This window comes from Ustilago hordei, assembly GCF_900519145.1.
Source record: "Ustilago hordei strain Uho2 genome assembly, contig: UHO2_contig_08, whole genome shotgun sequence".
Lineage (NCBI taxonomy): Eukaryota > Fungi > Basidiomycota > Ustilaginomycetes > Ustilaginales > Ustilaginaceae > Ustilago > Ustilago hordei.
This window is the reverse complement of record NW_024545262.1, coordinates 830,035-845,707: the sequence shown is the minus strand read 5'-3', so window position 1 is coordinate 845,707 and position 15,673 is coordinate 830,035. Positions and strand designations below refer to the sequence as shown.

General features: G+C 49.1%; 5 protein-coding genes across 5 annotated transcripts; 3 read left to right on the top strand and 2 right to left on the bottom strand.

Annotated features, from left to right (window-relative positions):
• Nucleotides 1-821: 821 nt before the first annotated feature.
• On the bottom strand, nt 822-1,652 carry UHO2_04371 (uncharacterized protein; the record flags this gene model as incomplete). The annotated part of the gene is made up of 1 exon (XM_041556044.1): nt 822-1,652. The coding sequence occupies one exon, from the start codon at nt 1,650-1,652 to the stop codon at nt 822-824; it is 831 nt and encodes a 276-aa protein (XP_041411978.1).
• A 6,490-nt stretch (nt 1,653-8,142) lies between these two features.
• UHO2_04370 (uncharacterized protein) lies at nt 8,143-8,772 on the top strand (the record flags this gene model as incomplete). The annotated part of the gene is made up of 1 exon (XM_041556043.1): nt 8,143-8,772. One exon carries the CDS (start codon nt 8,143-8,145, stop codon nt 8,770-8,772), a length of 630 nt encoding a protein of 209 aa, XP_041411977.1.
• Nucleotides 8,773-9,921: 1,149 nt separating this feature from the next.
• Nucleotides 9,922-12,363, top strand: UHO2_04369 (uncharacterized protein; the record flags this gene model as incomplete). The annotated part of the gene is made up of 1 exon (XM_041556042.1): nt 9,922-12,363. The coding sequence occupies one exon, from the start codon at nt 9,922-9,924 to the stop codon at nt 12,361-12,363; it is 2,442 nt and encodes an 813-aa protein (XP_041411976.1).
• A 559-nt stretch (nt 12,364-12,922) lies between these two features.
• UHO2_04368 (uncharacterized protein) lies at nt 12,923-14,287 on the bottom strand (the record flags this gene model as incomplete). The annotated part of the gene is made up of 2 exons (XM_041556041.1): nt 12,923-14,077; nt 14,177-14,287. The coding sequence occupies 2 exons, from the start codon at nt 14,285-14,287 to the stop codon at nt 12,923-12,925; spliced, it is 1,266 nt and encodes a 421-aa protein (XP_041411975.1).
• Nucleotides 14,288-14,749: 462 nt separating this feature from the next.
• UHO2_04367 (putative NADP(+)-dependent dehydrogenase acting on 3-hydroxy acids) lies at nt 14,750-15,565 on the top strand (the record flags this gene model as incomplete). The annotated part of the gene is made up of 1 exon (XM_041556040.1): nt 14,750-15,565. The coding sequence occupies one exon, from the start codon at nt 14,750-14,752 to the stop codon at nt 15,563-15,565; it is 816 nt and encodes a 271-aa protein (XP_041411974.1).
• Nucleotides 15,566-15,673: the final 108 nt, after the last annotated feature.

Genomic DNA, 15,673 nt, shown 5'->3' with positions numbered 1-15,673 from the left:
TACTCACCATATAACTAGTTATCACTTCAGCATAAGTATACATTAGTTTCAGTCAGCATAGCAGCAATCTATCAAGGTTGCTCCTCATCGTAGTGTGTGTGTTGTATCACCACTACCTGACGTCCGAAGGCGCCCATAGCAGGTTAGCGGTCCAGATCAAGATAGAACCGAAGGCAGTAGTCCACTGCGGTCTGGGGATCACTTCAAGCATCAAGTCAACACACTGGACACTTGTGTTGATGCCACCAACCTTATCACCAACACCATCAACCTCATTATCATCGACACCACCAATCTCATCACCAACACCATCAACCTCATCATCATCAACACTCACACCAGACCTTGGTGTCATCATAACATTGATATTGATTGTGCCGAGCTACCCCTGAACAGAGTGTCCACAGAGGTCAGCCGAAACCTACGATAGTATATACAACGAACGCCACCTGCTGTCACTGCACAACTTGATAGTTACCGATACCGAGACAATAGCTGTCACACAGTTTGATAGTCACCGAGTATCTCGACAGACCGACCTGGGTTTCAGGCGCGAGACCCCTGACAACCACCAACGTCATCAACCTCATCATCATCAACACTCACACCAGACCTTGGTGTCATCATAACCGAAGCATTGATATTGATCGTGCTGAGCTACCCCTGAACGGAGTGTCCACAGAGGTCAGCCGAAACCTACGATATTATATACAACGAACGCCACCTGCTGTCACTGCGCAACTTGATAGTCACTGATACTGAGACAATAGCTGTCGCACAGTTTGATAGTCACCGAGTATCTCGACAGACCGACCTGGGTTTCAGGCGCGAGACCCCTGACAGTATGCTGCTCTAAGGTCTAGCTTGGTATAGATCCTTGCCTTCCTGAGTAAGAACAGCTGCTCCTCAATGAGGGGCAATGGTGCCCTGTTCTTGACAGTGATCTCGTTGAGACCTCTGTAGTCCACACAGAGTCTGAGACCTCCATCCTTCTTTGGTACAAAGAGCACTGGTGATCGTGCCAGGCTCTTCGATGGTCTTATGAACCCCTTCTTGAGGTTCTCATCCAAGTACCTCCTCAACTCGGACATCTCCTTGGGTCCCTTGAGGTATAGGGGCCCTTGAGGTGGCTTACCTCCTTCTATCAACTCGAGGTGGAGATCATGCTTGGTATGATGGGGCAGCTTGTCTACTTCCACCTCATTGAACACATCTCGCAGGTATTGGTATGGCTTTGGTATGTCTGCAGCCGTCACCACCTTGTCTACCTCCACCTCCATCTCGACTCCTTTGTCTGCACCTGTAGGTACAAAACCAAAGGCCAGGAGTGATGATGGTGGCTCCTCCAACAGCATGAACCCTATGGGTCCATCTTCCAGAGCTGCTCGTAGTATGCACTCTGCTGAGACAAACTCGTTACCATGAAGGGTTGGTCTCCTCATGGTTAGGTCCCCTGCTCTTGCTGCTTCAGGGGGTCTCCTTGGGGGTCGGTCCTGCTCCTGAGTCTTGAACTCCAGCTGGCCCGTATCCCATTGTATGGTGGGTTTGAGCCTCTGTAGCTCAGTGAACCCCAGGATGAGGTCATAGTCAGCAGTGTCGGCCACTGAAGCTTCAACCACACCCAGATTGTGTGTACCAATAGATACCTGCATGCTCGCAGAACTATTGATGGAGAGTTGGTGTCCGGTGACACCATGGATCGATCTTGTATCGGAGATCTAGTCGATACCAGTAGAGAGCATGGTCGTAGTGCAGTCTCCATGGAGACCATGGACTCCTACAGACTCACATGCAAAGGAGGACCGAGCCCATATGCAAGGAGGGCCAGGCACAGCCACGAAGAGGACCAAGCTCAAGGAGCATGCAGACAGTTACCACTCAGGGGCTCGAGAGACAAGAGTCAAAGGAACTGTCACCAGTCAAAGGAGAAGGAGCAGTGTATAGGGAACTGGCAAGCAGGTCCTGAGGAGGAGGAGCAGTGTCGAAGGAGTCGACACCACTCAGGAGGCACAGGGGTGCCAAGCAAGCAGGATAGCAAGGAGGAGGAGCAGTGCTAGAGGGGCCCCTGTACAGTACTCAATGAAGAAGGTACTCTCTGGAGAGAGAGAGAGCAGGAGCAGCGTTGCTGGCGACGCTGTGAAGAGGTATATAACCATACTTTCTCATCATCAAAAGTCGAGTGGATCCTCATCCACTCCACACACATCATAACTAGTTATCACTTCAGCATAAGTATACATTAGTTTCAGTCAGCATAGTAGTAATCTATCAAGATTGCTCCTCACTGTAGTGCATGTGTTGTATCACCACTACCTGATGTCCAAAGGTGGTTCATAGCGAACCAGCAGTCTGGATTAAGATAGAACCGAAGGCAGTAGTCCACTGCAGTCCAGGGATCACTCCAAGCATCAGTCAACACACTGGACACTCATGTTGACACCACCAACCTTACCACCAACACCATCAACCTCATATCATCAACATTCACCAGCCTCATCACCAACACCATCAACCTCATCATCATCAACACTCACACCAGACCTTGGTGTCATCACAACCTATGTATTGATATTGATCATGCCAAGCTACCCCTGAATGGAGTGTCCACAGAGGTCAGCTGAAACCTATGATAGTATATACAACAAACACCACCTGCTGTCATCGCGCAACTTGATAGTTGCCAAACAACTAGCTCGTCGAGACCGATACCGAGACAATAGCTGTTGCACAGTTTGATAGTCACCAAGTATCTCGACAGACCGACCTGGGTTTCAGGCGCGAGACCCCTGACACCGGGCTACCTCTGGATGGAGTGTCCACAGCAGTTAGTCAAAACCTGCAATAGCAAAACCATTACTGCATCTTCGAGCGAGAAAAGTGATAGAGATGTCTCTACTACATATCTCACCAAGAATCATAATACCACAAGTGTTGTCACATATCTCGACAGAATTTGTAATAGATGCAGTTCTATTACAGATATCAGGTTTTGGGTGCGTGACTGCTGACAATTCCCACCTCATCTGAGTGGCGACTTGCATCCATTCATCACCCTCCTGTCATTAGCGCCCATCTGTTTGCATCAACTTCATTGTCATGTGAGGTCCCTACTTCATCCAGTGGCAACCTCCTATTGGCCACTACTCTTTGTCATGTGATCCACATTACCATTGTCATCTTAGTGTTCCCCTGTGAGACCCATCATGTGATTACAATGTTACTGATGTCAGCAGGCATCACCATAGAGTCCCATTTGTGCTGATTCAGCTGAGACCTGCCATAACCCATCTCTACTACCGATTCAGCTGGAACCTGTTGTAACCCTTCTCTACTACCAATTCAGTGGAGACCTGTTGTAACCCTTACCTACTACCGATGCCAGTGAACTCCACTGTAAACTCTTGTTTGGCCCAATTCCATGATTCCTGTGCCACTATTCAGATGATTCCAGATCTTCCTGCACATCCGTTCCCATGACACACACATCAAGCTTGCGTGGAAGCCAGCTCTGCATGCTCGAGAGCACTTCTCATATCAAGGCAACTATTTGTTCAATGTTTCCCTGGTCTTCCTTCCACACTCACTTCACATTGTCAAATCCATCATTGGCCATCCAGGCTCTTCACATGACTTGCACATTTGGGCATCAGGAGATAATGGGATTGTGGCTAAGCCTTGTCTTCATCTAGACAAAGGTGAGTTTGTATGGGTTGAAGCTGGGTTCAGCTTCTCTGCCTTCTCAGTAGGCCCTTTCAACAACAATGCAGCTAGCAAGAGTCATGACATCCAATACTTCAACTACTTCCTTTCTCACATATGGATTCATGCTGAGCATGGCATTGCATACCTCAAGAATCACTTCCAATGTCTAATGGGTTACTGTGGCAATCTCTATCACAAGGAAGACCATGAATGGGCTGCATATACTATCCAAGCATGTATTGTGGCTCATACCTTTGCAAGTCGATATGATCATCCAGATGACATGGCAGATTACCTCCTGCAGTCATTCTCTGAAGAAGACATTGCAGATGCCACATCTAGTCTCGCTTCATACCATCAAGCAACTGAGGAAGCCAGGATTCTGTGATGAGACAATCAAGCACAATATGAGCAGGAGTTTGCTGATGCTACTCAAGGTATGTCACAGAATCAGATGAACAAGTTCTGTGCTGATTGGGCTCTGGATCTCAGGGAAGAGATGCTCAGTGCTCTCTTTGTTGCTAATGGCAGACCATTTGAGGATACCATGGCCAAATCAAGGAGGAAAGCTATGACAACTGTGGCATATAATGCACACCTAGGTCAGCAGAGCAGGCAAACTGAATCTTGACAATGAAGATGAAGGCAGAGGCAGCAGGTGGAGGGCTCACAGCATACAGTGGATGTCCAACAGACTTTGCAGACATAGCAATGGCAATATGAACAGTGTTAATAATGACTGTATCTATTTTGATTGTGTGACAAGAGTGTCAAAGATGGTGGAGCTACAAGGTGGTTCAGATTCCAGAATAGGTGGTTTGGATTTTGGAACTGCTTCATTTTCTGGCTGACACTACCCTCCCTTTTTGGCTTCTAAAATTAGTTTTCTAAAAACACAGCTTACATTTGGGGGCATCAATTTTCTGGCCTTTTTTCACTATTCGAAGACTCTAGTTTTCGAGGGCAAAAAAACAAACTGAAACCCCCTAGTGTGGCGAGGGTCTCAAGCTCCCTGCTAGGTATACAGTTACATCCAAAATTGCCCAGCATCTAATTAATTTGATATGGTGTTCTCAGGTCCTTTTCATGATGATGACCAGTACTCTTTGTTCTCTTTAACAACACCCACTTTGTGTGGTATGGTTGCAAAGCTTGGATAGCCTGCTATCAGAATATGTGAGAAAAAAAGGGTGGCCCCACCAAAGAATATGCTGGAATTTAGGTTGGCACTCTTTGAAGCCCCTCCTCCTCCTCAATTAATTCTGTACCTTGTGTAACTTATTGCTTTGCACAGAATTGAGCTAATAGACCATGCTTGAAACTTCATATGATTGTAGTATGATATAAACAAAGATGTTTCAGGGTGTTTTGACAAGCTTAGGACATCATATGGCAATACTGCTGTCAATATGGCAAGGAGGGCAAAAAATCGATATGGGGAGGACTAAATACACCACCACTCACCTATTACAGGTCAAAGAGCTGCTCCAAGCAGGTTTCTCAACAAGGGAGATAGCAACTAAACTGTCTATCAACAAATCCAGCATTGCTGAACTGGAAAAATGGGTACCAGAGAGTGAATATGTGAAAAGGACCCCTGGGAGGCCCCTCCTCCTCTCCTCACACCAACAGGCATTACTCACCAGAGGAATTAGCAAGAATTCTTATACTTCAGCTACTGAAGCTTTAGCCTACTGGCTATGACACTATCAACTTTGTTTGTCCAGACAAACCATTACATGTGCACTGAAGCAAGCTGGACTTAAGTTTAGGGCAAAAAGAAGAAAACCCTTGCTCACAGATAAACATAGGAAGGCAAGGAGGGTGTTTGCCAAGGAGTATAGACATTGGACTGTTGAACAATGGAAGAATGTCATCTGGAGTGATGAATGCAAGGTTCAACACATTGGAAAGGGCTTGGAAAAGCAATACTGGTCCAGGGATGTCAACTATGATATATATATACCTACACTGCAGGGGGGTGGCCACAGCATCATGATTTGGGGGTGTATGACCTGGGCAGGCCTAGGTCTAATGGTCTATATAAATGACAAACTAAATTCAGAGCGTTACATTGAGTTGTGTAAGCGGTCGCACACCCAAAACCTTAGATCGGTAATAGAGTCGTGTCTATTATGAATCCTGTCGAGTTATATGACAATGCTTGTGGTATTGTGATTCTTGGCGAAATATGTAGTAGAGCCATCTCTATCACTTTTCTCGCTCAGAACTGCAGTAAGGGTTTTGCTATTGCAGGTTTTGACTGACTGCCATGGACACTCTGTCCAGAGGTAGCTCAGCATGATCAATAACAATGTAAACTTGTACTGACACCAAAGTCTGGTGTGAATATGATTGCTGGTGACATTGACATGAGTGTCCAGTGTGTCAACTAAGTGCTTGAGGTGATCCCCAGACTGCAGTGGACAACTGCCTTCGGTTCTATCTTTATCTGGACTGCTGGTTTGCTATGAACTGCCTTTGGATGTCAGTGAGCAGTGATACAACACACATGCTACAATGAGAAGCAATCTACTTGATTGCAACTATGCTGACTGAAACTAATGAGTACTTATACTTTTGAAGTAATACTAGTTATATGGTGTAGAGTGGATGAGGATCCACTTGTCCACCTATGACAAGAAGGTATGCTTATATACATCTTATGCAGTGTCACCTGTGACACTGCTCCAGCTCTCTCTCCAGAGAGTACCCTCTTTGTCGAGTGCTATACAGGAGTCCCTGTAACATCCCCTCCATCCTTACCTGAGCTGTATGTTGACCTCTTTGACACAGCTCATCCTCCTCATGACCTGTACACCAGTGTCCATGACACAGCTCTCCTTCCTCCTAACCAGCAACTGTTCTCCTGACTCTTATCTTGTGAACCCCTGAGTGGTAACCAGCTGCATGTTTCTGAGCTTGGTCCCCATCTTGGCAGAGCTTGGTCCTCCTCACATGTGAATTTGTCATATGAACATCCTTGTCACTGATCTCCGTGGAATCTGCTATATGACCTCTCCTACTACTGATCTCAGCAGGATTCATGATATCATCCTTGTTCATGCAGATCTTGATGGGATCTGTCATAGAACCATTTCTACTACAGATCTCAATGAATTCTGCTGTAAATCCCACAATCTGCCTGATTCCTCAATTCCTGCACTCCCTTCATATGAGTTGATGGATCTTCTTACTTCTTGCACATCCAGGCCCATGACAAGTTGCTGGAGGAAGCAGTGCCTGGTAGCATCTTGAAGTGGAAGAATATACAGAGAATTCCACCAAGGGATAAATTGATCTTTCAGCAAGACAATGGCCACCCTCACACTGCCAAAGTTGCCAAGGAGTACCTGGAGGAGGTCAAACTCAATGTATTGCCCTGGCCTGCAATGTCTCCAGACCTGAATCCTATAGAACATGTGTGGCAGCAGCTGAAAAAGCAGCTATATCAGCAAAGATATACTATCAACAATAAAGCTCAACTCATTGCAGCTATCAACAGGTTTTGGGCAACTTTTCCCAAGGAATCAGTCCAGGCACTCATAAAGTTGATGCCCAGGAGGTTACAGGCTGTAAGGGTTGCAAAAGGGAGCCATACAAAATACTAAAGTATAGTATATAGTAATTTAGGAGGAGTGTTATGGGATCAGGAAATCAGGTAACCAAACCGAACATAGTGAGCAGCAAAACCACTACACCAGCTAGACCCTTAGCTGGTGTACCCAATTCACACAACACTGAAGTATAAGCATTTTCACTCCCAAATGCTCCGGACTCGGAGAACGGAATTCCTATTCCGGTGACAAGGAGCTTTACACTCAAAAAAAGTCGTGGAACTTTCACTGTGCACAAATGTGGTCCAATCACAACAAAACTTATATGTACTTGTAGCTCTCAATCTCAGCTTTCCAACAATATGTCACAAGCTACACTTCATTGAGGATACCAGCTCTTGAGAAGTGAAGTTGATGTGTGGTGATGAGCTTTTAATTATCCTAAAAGATGCTGGGCAATTTTGGACACAACTGTATATACAAATGTGTGGCACATGCCAAAGGTGGGAGCACTCCTACTTCATGATCCATCTTGACAATGAGCAGGACTGTGTTGTACACGATCTTTGTGTAGATCTTCTCCTCCGTGTCCCAATTACATTTATGTCAGCATGTATCATCATATTGGATTGTTTCCCTCGGCATCACACTTGGCTATGTGCCACAAATTTGTATATATATCAAGCCAAGAGCACTAGGCCCTCGCCACATTCTTTTAGTCAATTGAGTATATATGTTTCTGCCTTAAAAGTAGTAGTGACATCGTACTCTGACTCTCCCTGATCGCCAGTTATCGGGACCCAAACTTCAACACAAGTTACTCCATCAACCCCTTTCCAACCGGCAATCATCACATCACAACCACCATAGAGACACTGCCACAATGACACTTTGCAACGGCATCGTCCAAGACCGGAGTGCATTCCATCTGCTCGGCCACCCGCTACCAGCACTAATCGACTTAGCTTCGACCTCAGGGACCACTGTCGATCTATTCACACTATCTTTCCGACAGCCAATACTTTTGTTCCTCCACGCATCCCTCTCCACCCCTCTTGGCACCACCCCTTCTTCTTGGTCTTCTATCCCCGGTGCATCTGGATCTACTCGTTCTTTGGCTGCCCTAAACACCCACCTGCCGAATCTACTCGCAAAGGAAAAGGGATTGGTGGTGTTCGGACTCTCAACGCAACCCCACTCGGAACAGAAGCAAGCAAAACAAAGATTAGGACTCAACTTTGATTTGTTGTCCGACGAAAAACAAGATTTGCTCAGCGCCCTGCATCTACCGACGTTCGAAGCGAAGGAAGAGCCGGGAAGGAGGTATGTTAAGAGGATGACGCTACTGTTGAGAGGTGGGCAAGTGACAAGGCTGGACTATCCAATCGAAAGCCCTGAGGAAGCTCCGCTTAGGGCTGAGGCCTTGTTGAAGAGTGAGGAGGAGTTAATGTTGGAGGTTGAAGCGCGAGATGCTGCTAATGCTGCCGCAGGCAGGGCACAAACATCATCATAGACGCAATCTTGTAGACACATTGAGAGAGAGTGAAAGCGATGCTAGCGGGCATCGTCGTCTGTGTCTGGTTGAGTTTGAGAACAGCTAAAAGTACATTGGGATTGAGTATGCGACCGTTATTCAAAGTCTTGGATAGGGTGCGTGTAGGGTGGTTATGGTGTTCTAACGACCCCTACCCCTCCCCCCGCCACCTGCCCTCATCCCCGCACCGCCGCCGCCTCTACCCCTCGCCCTACCTCTATCCATCATCCCTCCTCCCCTCGCCCCCCTCGCTCCCCTCGCCACCGGCTCCTTCCTCTTCCCCTTCGGCTTCGGCGCATCATCCACCAACAACATATCCAAGGGCAAAGCATCCGGTAATATCCAATACCTGATATTGTTACCCCTGATGCTCAACGTATCCAAAGCTACAGCCGGTCGTCCACGAAGGGTCATTTTAACGGTTTTAAGATGCGTGTTCATCTGGATGTCTACGCCGGTGACGGTTCCATGAACGACGGTGCCGTTCTTAAGCTCGATTGTCACTGATTCATTGTTGAGCTTCATCAAAAACCTGCATTGCCACATTCAAAGGGGGGTTGAGGATCAGCAGGAGCTTTGCAGACGGCAACAGCGGGTAGGCCAGGCTTACCTGACGAGCTTCATCTTGAATACAATTCGACGCTATGTAGCAAAGATGTGCGCCTTGACCCTGACCAAAGCTATCCTCCGTGAATAGATTGTGATTAGGGAGTCCGGCCGTTCTCTAAGAGCGACAAGTGCGGTGGATGCGTTCAAGTGTTGATGGTGGATGAGGTGCAAGTTAGGAATTGGGCCGTAGGTGGGAATGTCCACCTCGACCAAAGGAATCTTCTGGCGATTCGATCAGGCGTCCTTTTCTTCCCGATTTAGCCGATCAATCGGGGATGATGACAAAGCAAGCTAGCAAGCCAAGTCGCGAGTCGCGCAGGCGAGACGCGAACCTCTCGGCATTCTTTGCTCCACACCAACCTTGACTCGGAGTTGAGCATTGGTTCCATTATTCATTCATTCATTCATTCATTCATTCTTACATTCCTGCCACCAACACTGGGAGGATAGCGACACAGAACATGAAGCAATCTCCATCCTCGACCAACTGATCAAAACGCGATCTGTTGTTTGCCCACAATGGGCATCCAAGGCCTTCTGCCGCTCCTCAAAGATGCTTCTCTCCCCATCCACATTTCCTCCTATTCCGGTCGCACACTCGGCATCGACACCTACGTTTGGCTCCATCGTGGTGCCTACGGTTGTGCACGCGAGATCGTCCTAGGCGACCCCGCTCCACGCTACATCTCCTACGCGCTGTCCCGTATTGGTATGCTACAACACTTCGGTATCAAACCATACCTCGTTTTCGACGGCGACAAACTCCCCGCAAAAACCCATACCGAAGACGATAGAGAATCGAAACGCTCTGAAAACCTCGCCCGTGCACAGCAACTCGAAGCAGAAGGAAAACTTCAGCAAGCTCGAGACCTCTACGCCAAGTGCGTAGATATCACCCCTGAAATGGCCTACCAACTCATTAAAGTGCTGAAAGAGCAAGCGATACCCTATCTTGTAGCGCCGTACGAAGCAGATGCACAACTGGCCTATCTGGAGAAATGCGGTGCCATCGATGCCGTTCTAACCGAAGATTCCGACCTGCTAGTCTTTGGATGCAACACGGTGCTCTTTAAGCTCGACCAAGCTGGAAACGCAGTGGAAATCAAGCAAGAGAGGTTTTGGACAAATAGGCAGATAACCTTTTCAGGGTGGACAGCGGTCGAGTTTAGACAGATGGCCATCCTCAGTGGCTGCGACTATTTGCCCAGTATAGTGGGGATGGGGTTGAAAAACGCACACCGGTTGTTGAGAAGGCATAAGACGGTGGATAAGGTGCTACAGGTAATTAGGCTGGAGGGCAAGATGAGGATTCCTCCGACCTATGCGAGCGAGTTTAGAAAGGCGGAATTGACCTTTGTTCATCAGAGGGTTTTCGATCCGACCAGTAGCAAGGTGGTCACGCTTACGCCCTTGCCCAGTGGCACGCATGATGATATGCTGCCCTTTATTGGGGCTCATATTGAGGATGAGATGGCGAGAGCGATTGCAGATGGCATCATTGATCCTATTACAAGGGAGAGGATATTGGATAGAGTTCCCAGGTTGGGGATGAGGTGTTCGAGTGCGAGTAATCTCACTGCCAGCTCGAGTGGGTTGAATACCTTGCATAGGAGTACCACTGCTCCCATAAGCTTGGGCGGTGGATCTGGGCTGGCGAGCAGCAGCTTTGATAAGTCCTCAGTGAGTACAGGGTCGGGAGCGTTGGGAGGAGGAGGCAAGAAAAAGGTGGTTAGTAAAGAAACTGGCTTGCAGAGTTTGAAGATCTTCTTTGGTGCTCCGAAGAGCAGAGAGAAGAACGAAAAGACGGAGGAGGAGAGAATCGCGCTGGCTCCTCGTGATACCAATCGACCTTGGCAGCCCTCCCCACGGCCACCCTGCCAGCCGGTAAAAGAGGTGAAGGCAACACAGAGCAAGCTCTTCACTCGTTCCAACACCACCCCTCACCCCACTACGGTATCCAAGACGCCGAAAGTCAGGCAAGACCATGCATACCTCCACCTGGGAGGCCAACTGACACCACCGAAAGCCAACGACTCAGGGTATTGGCAAGACGAGTGTCATGATCTGCACGACTTTGTTCGGTCTAGTAGTCCTCCGCAGATAGAGCTCAAGGAGTCACAGCCGATTGTTATGGATACTCAGCAGCTGTGGCTTGCGAGCAGCACAGCGGATATTGGAGAGGTACGGGAGGCGAGTGTCGCTCCAACGCAATCCGTGCAGAGTAGAGGTGCCTCTGGGGAGAGTGGGACGAGTGCGGTGGTGGTTGTACCTCAGACACCGACGAGGAAAAGAATGAGGTCGGAAGAGGCGGCGCCGGTGCTTTCGTCGCCAGAGAGTGCGATGGAGAGCGGGTTTATTTCTTCCCCTGCTTCGATCGTTTGTGGTCGTGGAGATATTCCAGCTTACAGAGGGAACGGGAGAGAAGAAGAGGAGGAAGAGGAAGAGGAGTTTACTCTGCCTAGCTCGCCGTTGTTGGATGAGATGGTGGTTGAACCAGTTACGCCCTTGACGGCCAAGAGTAAACCGATGCTTGATACGAGTACCAGTAGGTCTAAATTGGAAGCATTCCGATATGCTTCAGCGACTCCTCAACATCAGCACCAGCAGAAGAAGCGAGTGGAGAGAGGGAGAGCAACGCTGCCGAGGAGGGCCACCGAGTTGGCTACTCGCTCAGCTGGTAAACCGGGCGCCTCGCCTTCTGTTCTTAAACTTGCTTCCCGGGCAAGCATCAGCACACCAGCAGGAGCGGGGAGTGCGAGGTTTAGGCCGGGTAAGATGCTCAAACAAAGCCCCACTCTGCTTTTGCGCGAGGAAGAAGCAGCAGGCGCAGGCGAGGGGAGCGCAGGGGATAGGAGCCAAGTTGCAGGCTTGTTTGACAGGTTTAGGTTTTCCGAGCCTGTGGAGCAGGTAACGGGTGCAGCGCAGGCGGGGGGAAGTGGGAAGAGGCTCTTATCTTTCTAGCATTAATACACACACGATGCATTTCAGTATCGGTCGTATTTGGCATCCAGTCGTAATTCTAGCATTGGCAAGAATGCCATCGTATTGTCTTTTCGTATATACTCGAGAGGTATCTCTCTGAGGCTGTTGGTGTGAGAACCGAGATTTAAGCCAGGCGCAACGACTTTGATTGCATCGGCGATTTTCAAGCTGAATGAAATCAGCAGTTTTTCAGTGGTTACCTAGGAAAAATTTACTCTCGATCCATTCTTCAGCACCTTGATCACCGTCACTATCAAACGGCGCATGCCAGCAACCAACATGTCTCTTCGTCCACCAACAAACCGTCAAGGCCCAGCACAGGCCCCGATGGCAGGCTTTGGAGTCCTCTTCGTCTCTCTCTGTCTGATATTTTCCATCATTCCCCTAGCCACGGTTCTGCCTAACTACAAATCCACTCTCCCTTGGCCCTCGGCCAATGATGGCCAAAGCTCCCTGGATGTGCGACGGCGAGACGATTTGCATATGAGGCACGAGGTTTGTACGGCGGAATTCCCACGCTTCTACCCGCAACTTGCTGCTAATGAAATAGCGTGGAAGAAGAAGGGAGGGATTGGATATTATGATGTACAGAGTGCTGCGGGGAATTGTAGGCATGGGTAGTGGTTTTTCCTCCTCCATTGATACCCAGTAAAGCGACGGTCTCTTCGCGACGAACACCGAGAGAGACATCGTCAACGGCGAGAAGTTTGCCGTAGGATTTGTCGAGATGTTTGGCTTGAAGCACGTCGTCACAGGAATCCGAGTCCAGACGGAGGGATTCTTCGCTTACGCCTTGTCCGACTGGTTGCACTTTTTCTTCTTCGTCCACCTCAGCCCTGCGCTTCTTGTAGGATTTTCTTCGGCGAAAACCAAGCCAAGAAGGTAGGAGAGGGTAGCCAGAATCATTCGCAACAAGGAACCCAAAACAAACAAGCGCCCAAACAATAGCATACACAATCGGGCCACCCAAAAGATCGATAGCGGCGATACCACCACTCCTGTACCCACCTCTACCGTTGCAGAGCAGATTGAAGAGGTTTACAGAGACGAAACCTGCACGGGTCATGCTAACGCTGGGAGCTAGGATCGCTTCGACGTAGTAAGCTGCATCGAGTGCGCCGGCGAGGCCGTTTCCGACGTAGTAGGTGACGGTAAGCATGGTAGTGGCGAAATAGATGAGGAATGCGAGAACGTTCCATGCCGCAACGATGGCGAATGCTGCCAATTGGTTCGGAGCGAAGAGCGAGACGACGAAGCTCTGCAAGGTGGAGGATACGCCGTGGAGGAAAAGGACGACCCAGAAGACTCCTTCGCCTGCGAACTGGTCCGAAGCGAACGCGTAGACAACGGCGACAGGGATAGTGCTGATGAGAATGACGGGAAGTTCAGCAAGAAGATGACCCAACCAGAGAGGAACAGCACGCATGCCGTTAGTCAACGCCATCGCCTTAACCCGATTATTGCGCTCCGCAGAAGGGTAAAGAGCAGCAAACGCAGGCCAAACAGCTTGCACCAACCCAAACACAACAGCCCATTTCAGCGCATCACCAAAACCGTTTCCGAGGGAAAGATTCGACAGAGGCCGATAGTTGGATGTGATTGTCGGAGAACCATCTGCACCACCAGCATTCGTACCCCTCGCAGAAGCCAAACCGGCATTGCTGACCAAGTTAAGCGATCTTATGACAAAAAGCTAGCTTGGTTCGACTTGGATCTTTCCAACAGACCTTACAAAGTGTTGAAGTACCACGCAAAGGCAGTAAAGGCAGTCCATTTCAGCACAGCATGGAACTTGGTTGCGGATGCAAGTGACGACGGGACATTGCAGTTGTTCTATGCCAAGGTGAGTGCTGATTTGGGCGAGAACCTGGTTCTGGTGCCTCTGAAGGTGCTGAGGCGCCATGAAGTCAAGGGAGGATTAGGCATAGAAGTCCGAAAGCGTTCTTTTGGTGGTGTCAGATGTGTGTGCCTGAAAGATCTGCACAGTGAAATCAGAGACATTGCGCACGGACCTGGCACCTTTTATTTATATTTAGCTTGCAGTTCCCCGGAGTTGCCGAGATGGTGAATTTTACTTGCTTTGCTTACGCTCGCTCTTCATCCTTCCATCCGCACACTTTCCCTCTTCACCTTCATATCTATATATCAATTTTTCAAGGCTTGCAACCCCTGCATGTCGTTCTTGCTGTCATTTACACGATCCGTTGTTCGTATCGTCCCACAAGCTTCGACTCGTTACCTACCTCCTTCCACTCGCCTACACGCAACACTTAGCGTCGCTAGAACTTTTGCATCCACATCCACGCTTCGCAATTCGACTTCTCCTCCTCCTTCCTCAGACGGGCCCGATCAAATCTTTCCCAGCATGACCACTGTCTTCCCCACTCAGCGACTGCATAACAAGACGGTGCTTGTCACCGGTGCTTCTGGCGGTATTGGCAAGGCCACAGCAATCCTCTTCGCCCGAGCTGGATGCAATGTGGTTCTCACCGCTCGTAGACCCGATGAGCTCTCCAAAGCTGCCACCGAATGCTCTCTCGCCAATCAACAAGGCCAGACAGGCGCAGGAGGAAACTTTGCCGCCATCACTCTCGACATGCAAGACCGTTCCCAGCTCGATGGCCTCATCGACAGCCTTCCTGACTGGGCCAAGAACATTGACATCCTAGTCAACAACGCTGGCTTGGTCCTAGGCACGGACAAAGTTGGTGATATCTCACCAGACGAGATTGACATTATGATCGATACCAACGTGAAAGGTCTGATTCATCTCACTCAGATCTTTGTTCGCGAGTTCAAGAAACGCAACTCTGGTCACATTATCAACCTCGGCTCCATCGCAGGCCGCGAGGGTTACCCAGGAGGCTCGATCTACTGCGCGACCAAGTTCGCAGTTAACGCTTTCACCTCTGCTCTGCTGAAGGAGTTGGTGGATACTCCGATTAGGGTGACAGAGATTCAGCCGGGCATGGTGGAGACTTCCTTCTCCGTCACTAGGTTCAGGGGTGACAAGGGTGCGGCGGACAAGGTTTACCAGGGATTGCAGCCCTTGACGGGCGAGGATATTGCAGAGGAGATCGTTTGGGCTGCAAACAGGCCTGCGCATGTCAACATTGCTGAGACGCTAGTGTTCCCAGTCAACCAAGCTAGTCCTTATCATGCGTTCCGTGGCGGCAACTAGAGCTGTGGCTGGACTTTGTATTTGGCTTGATACCTCTGTTGTTCCGAAATGAAAAGATTATCCTTGCTTCACACGGTCGGCGTTGATGTCTATGGTTTGCATTGCCGG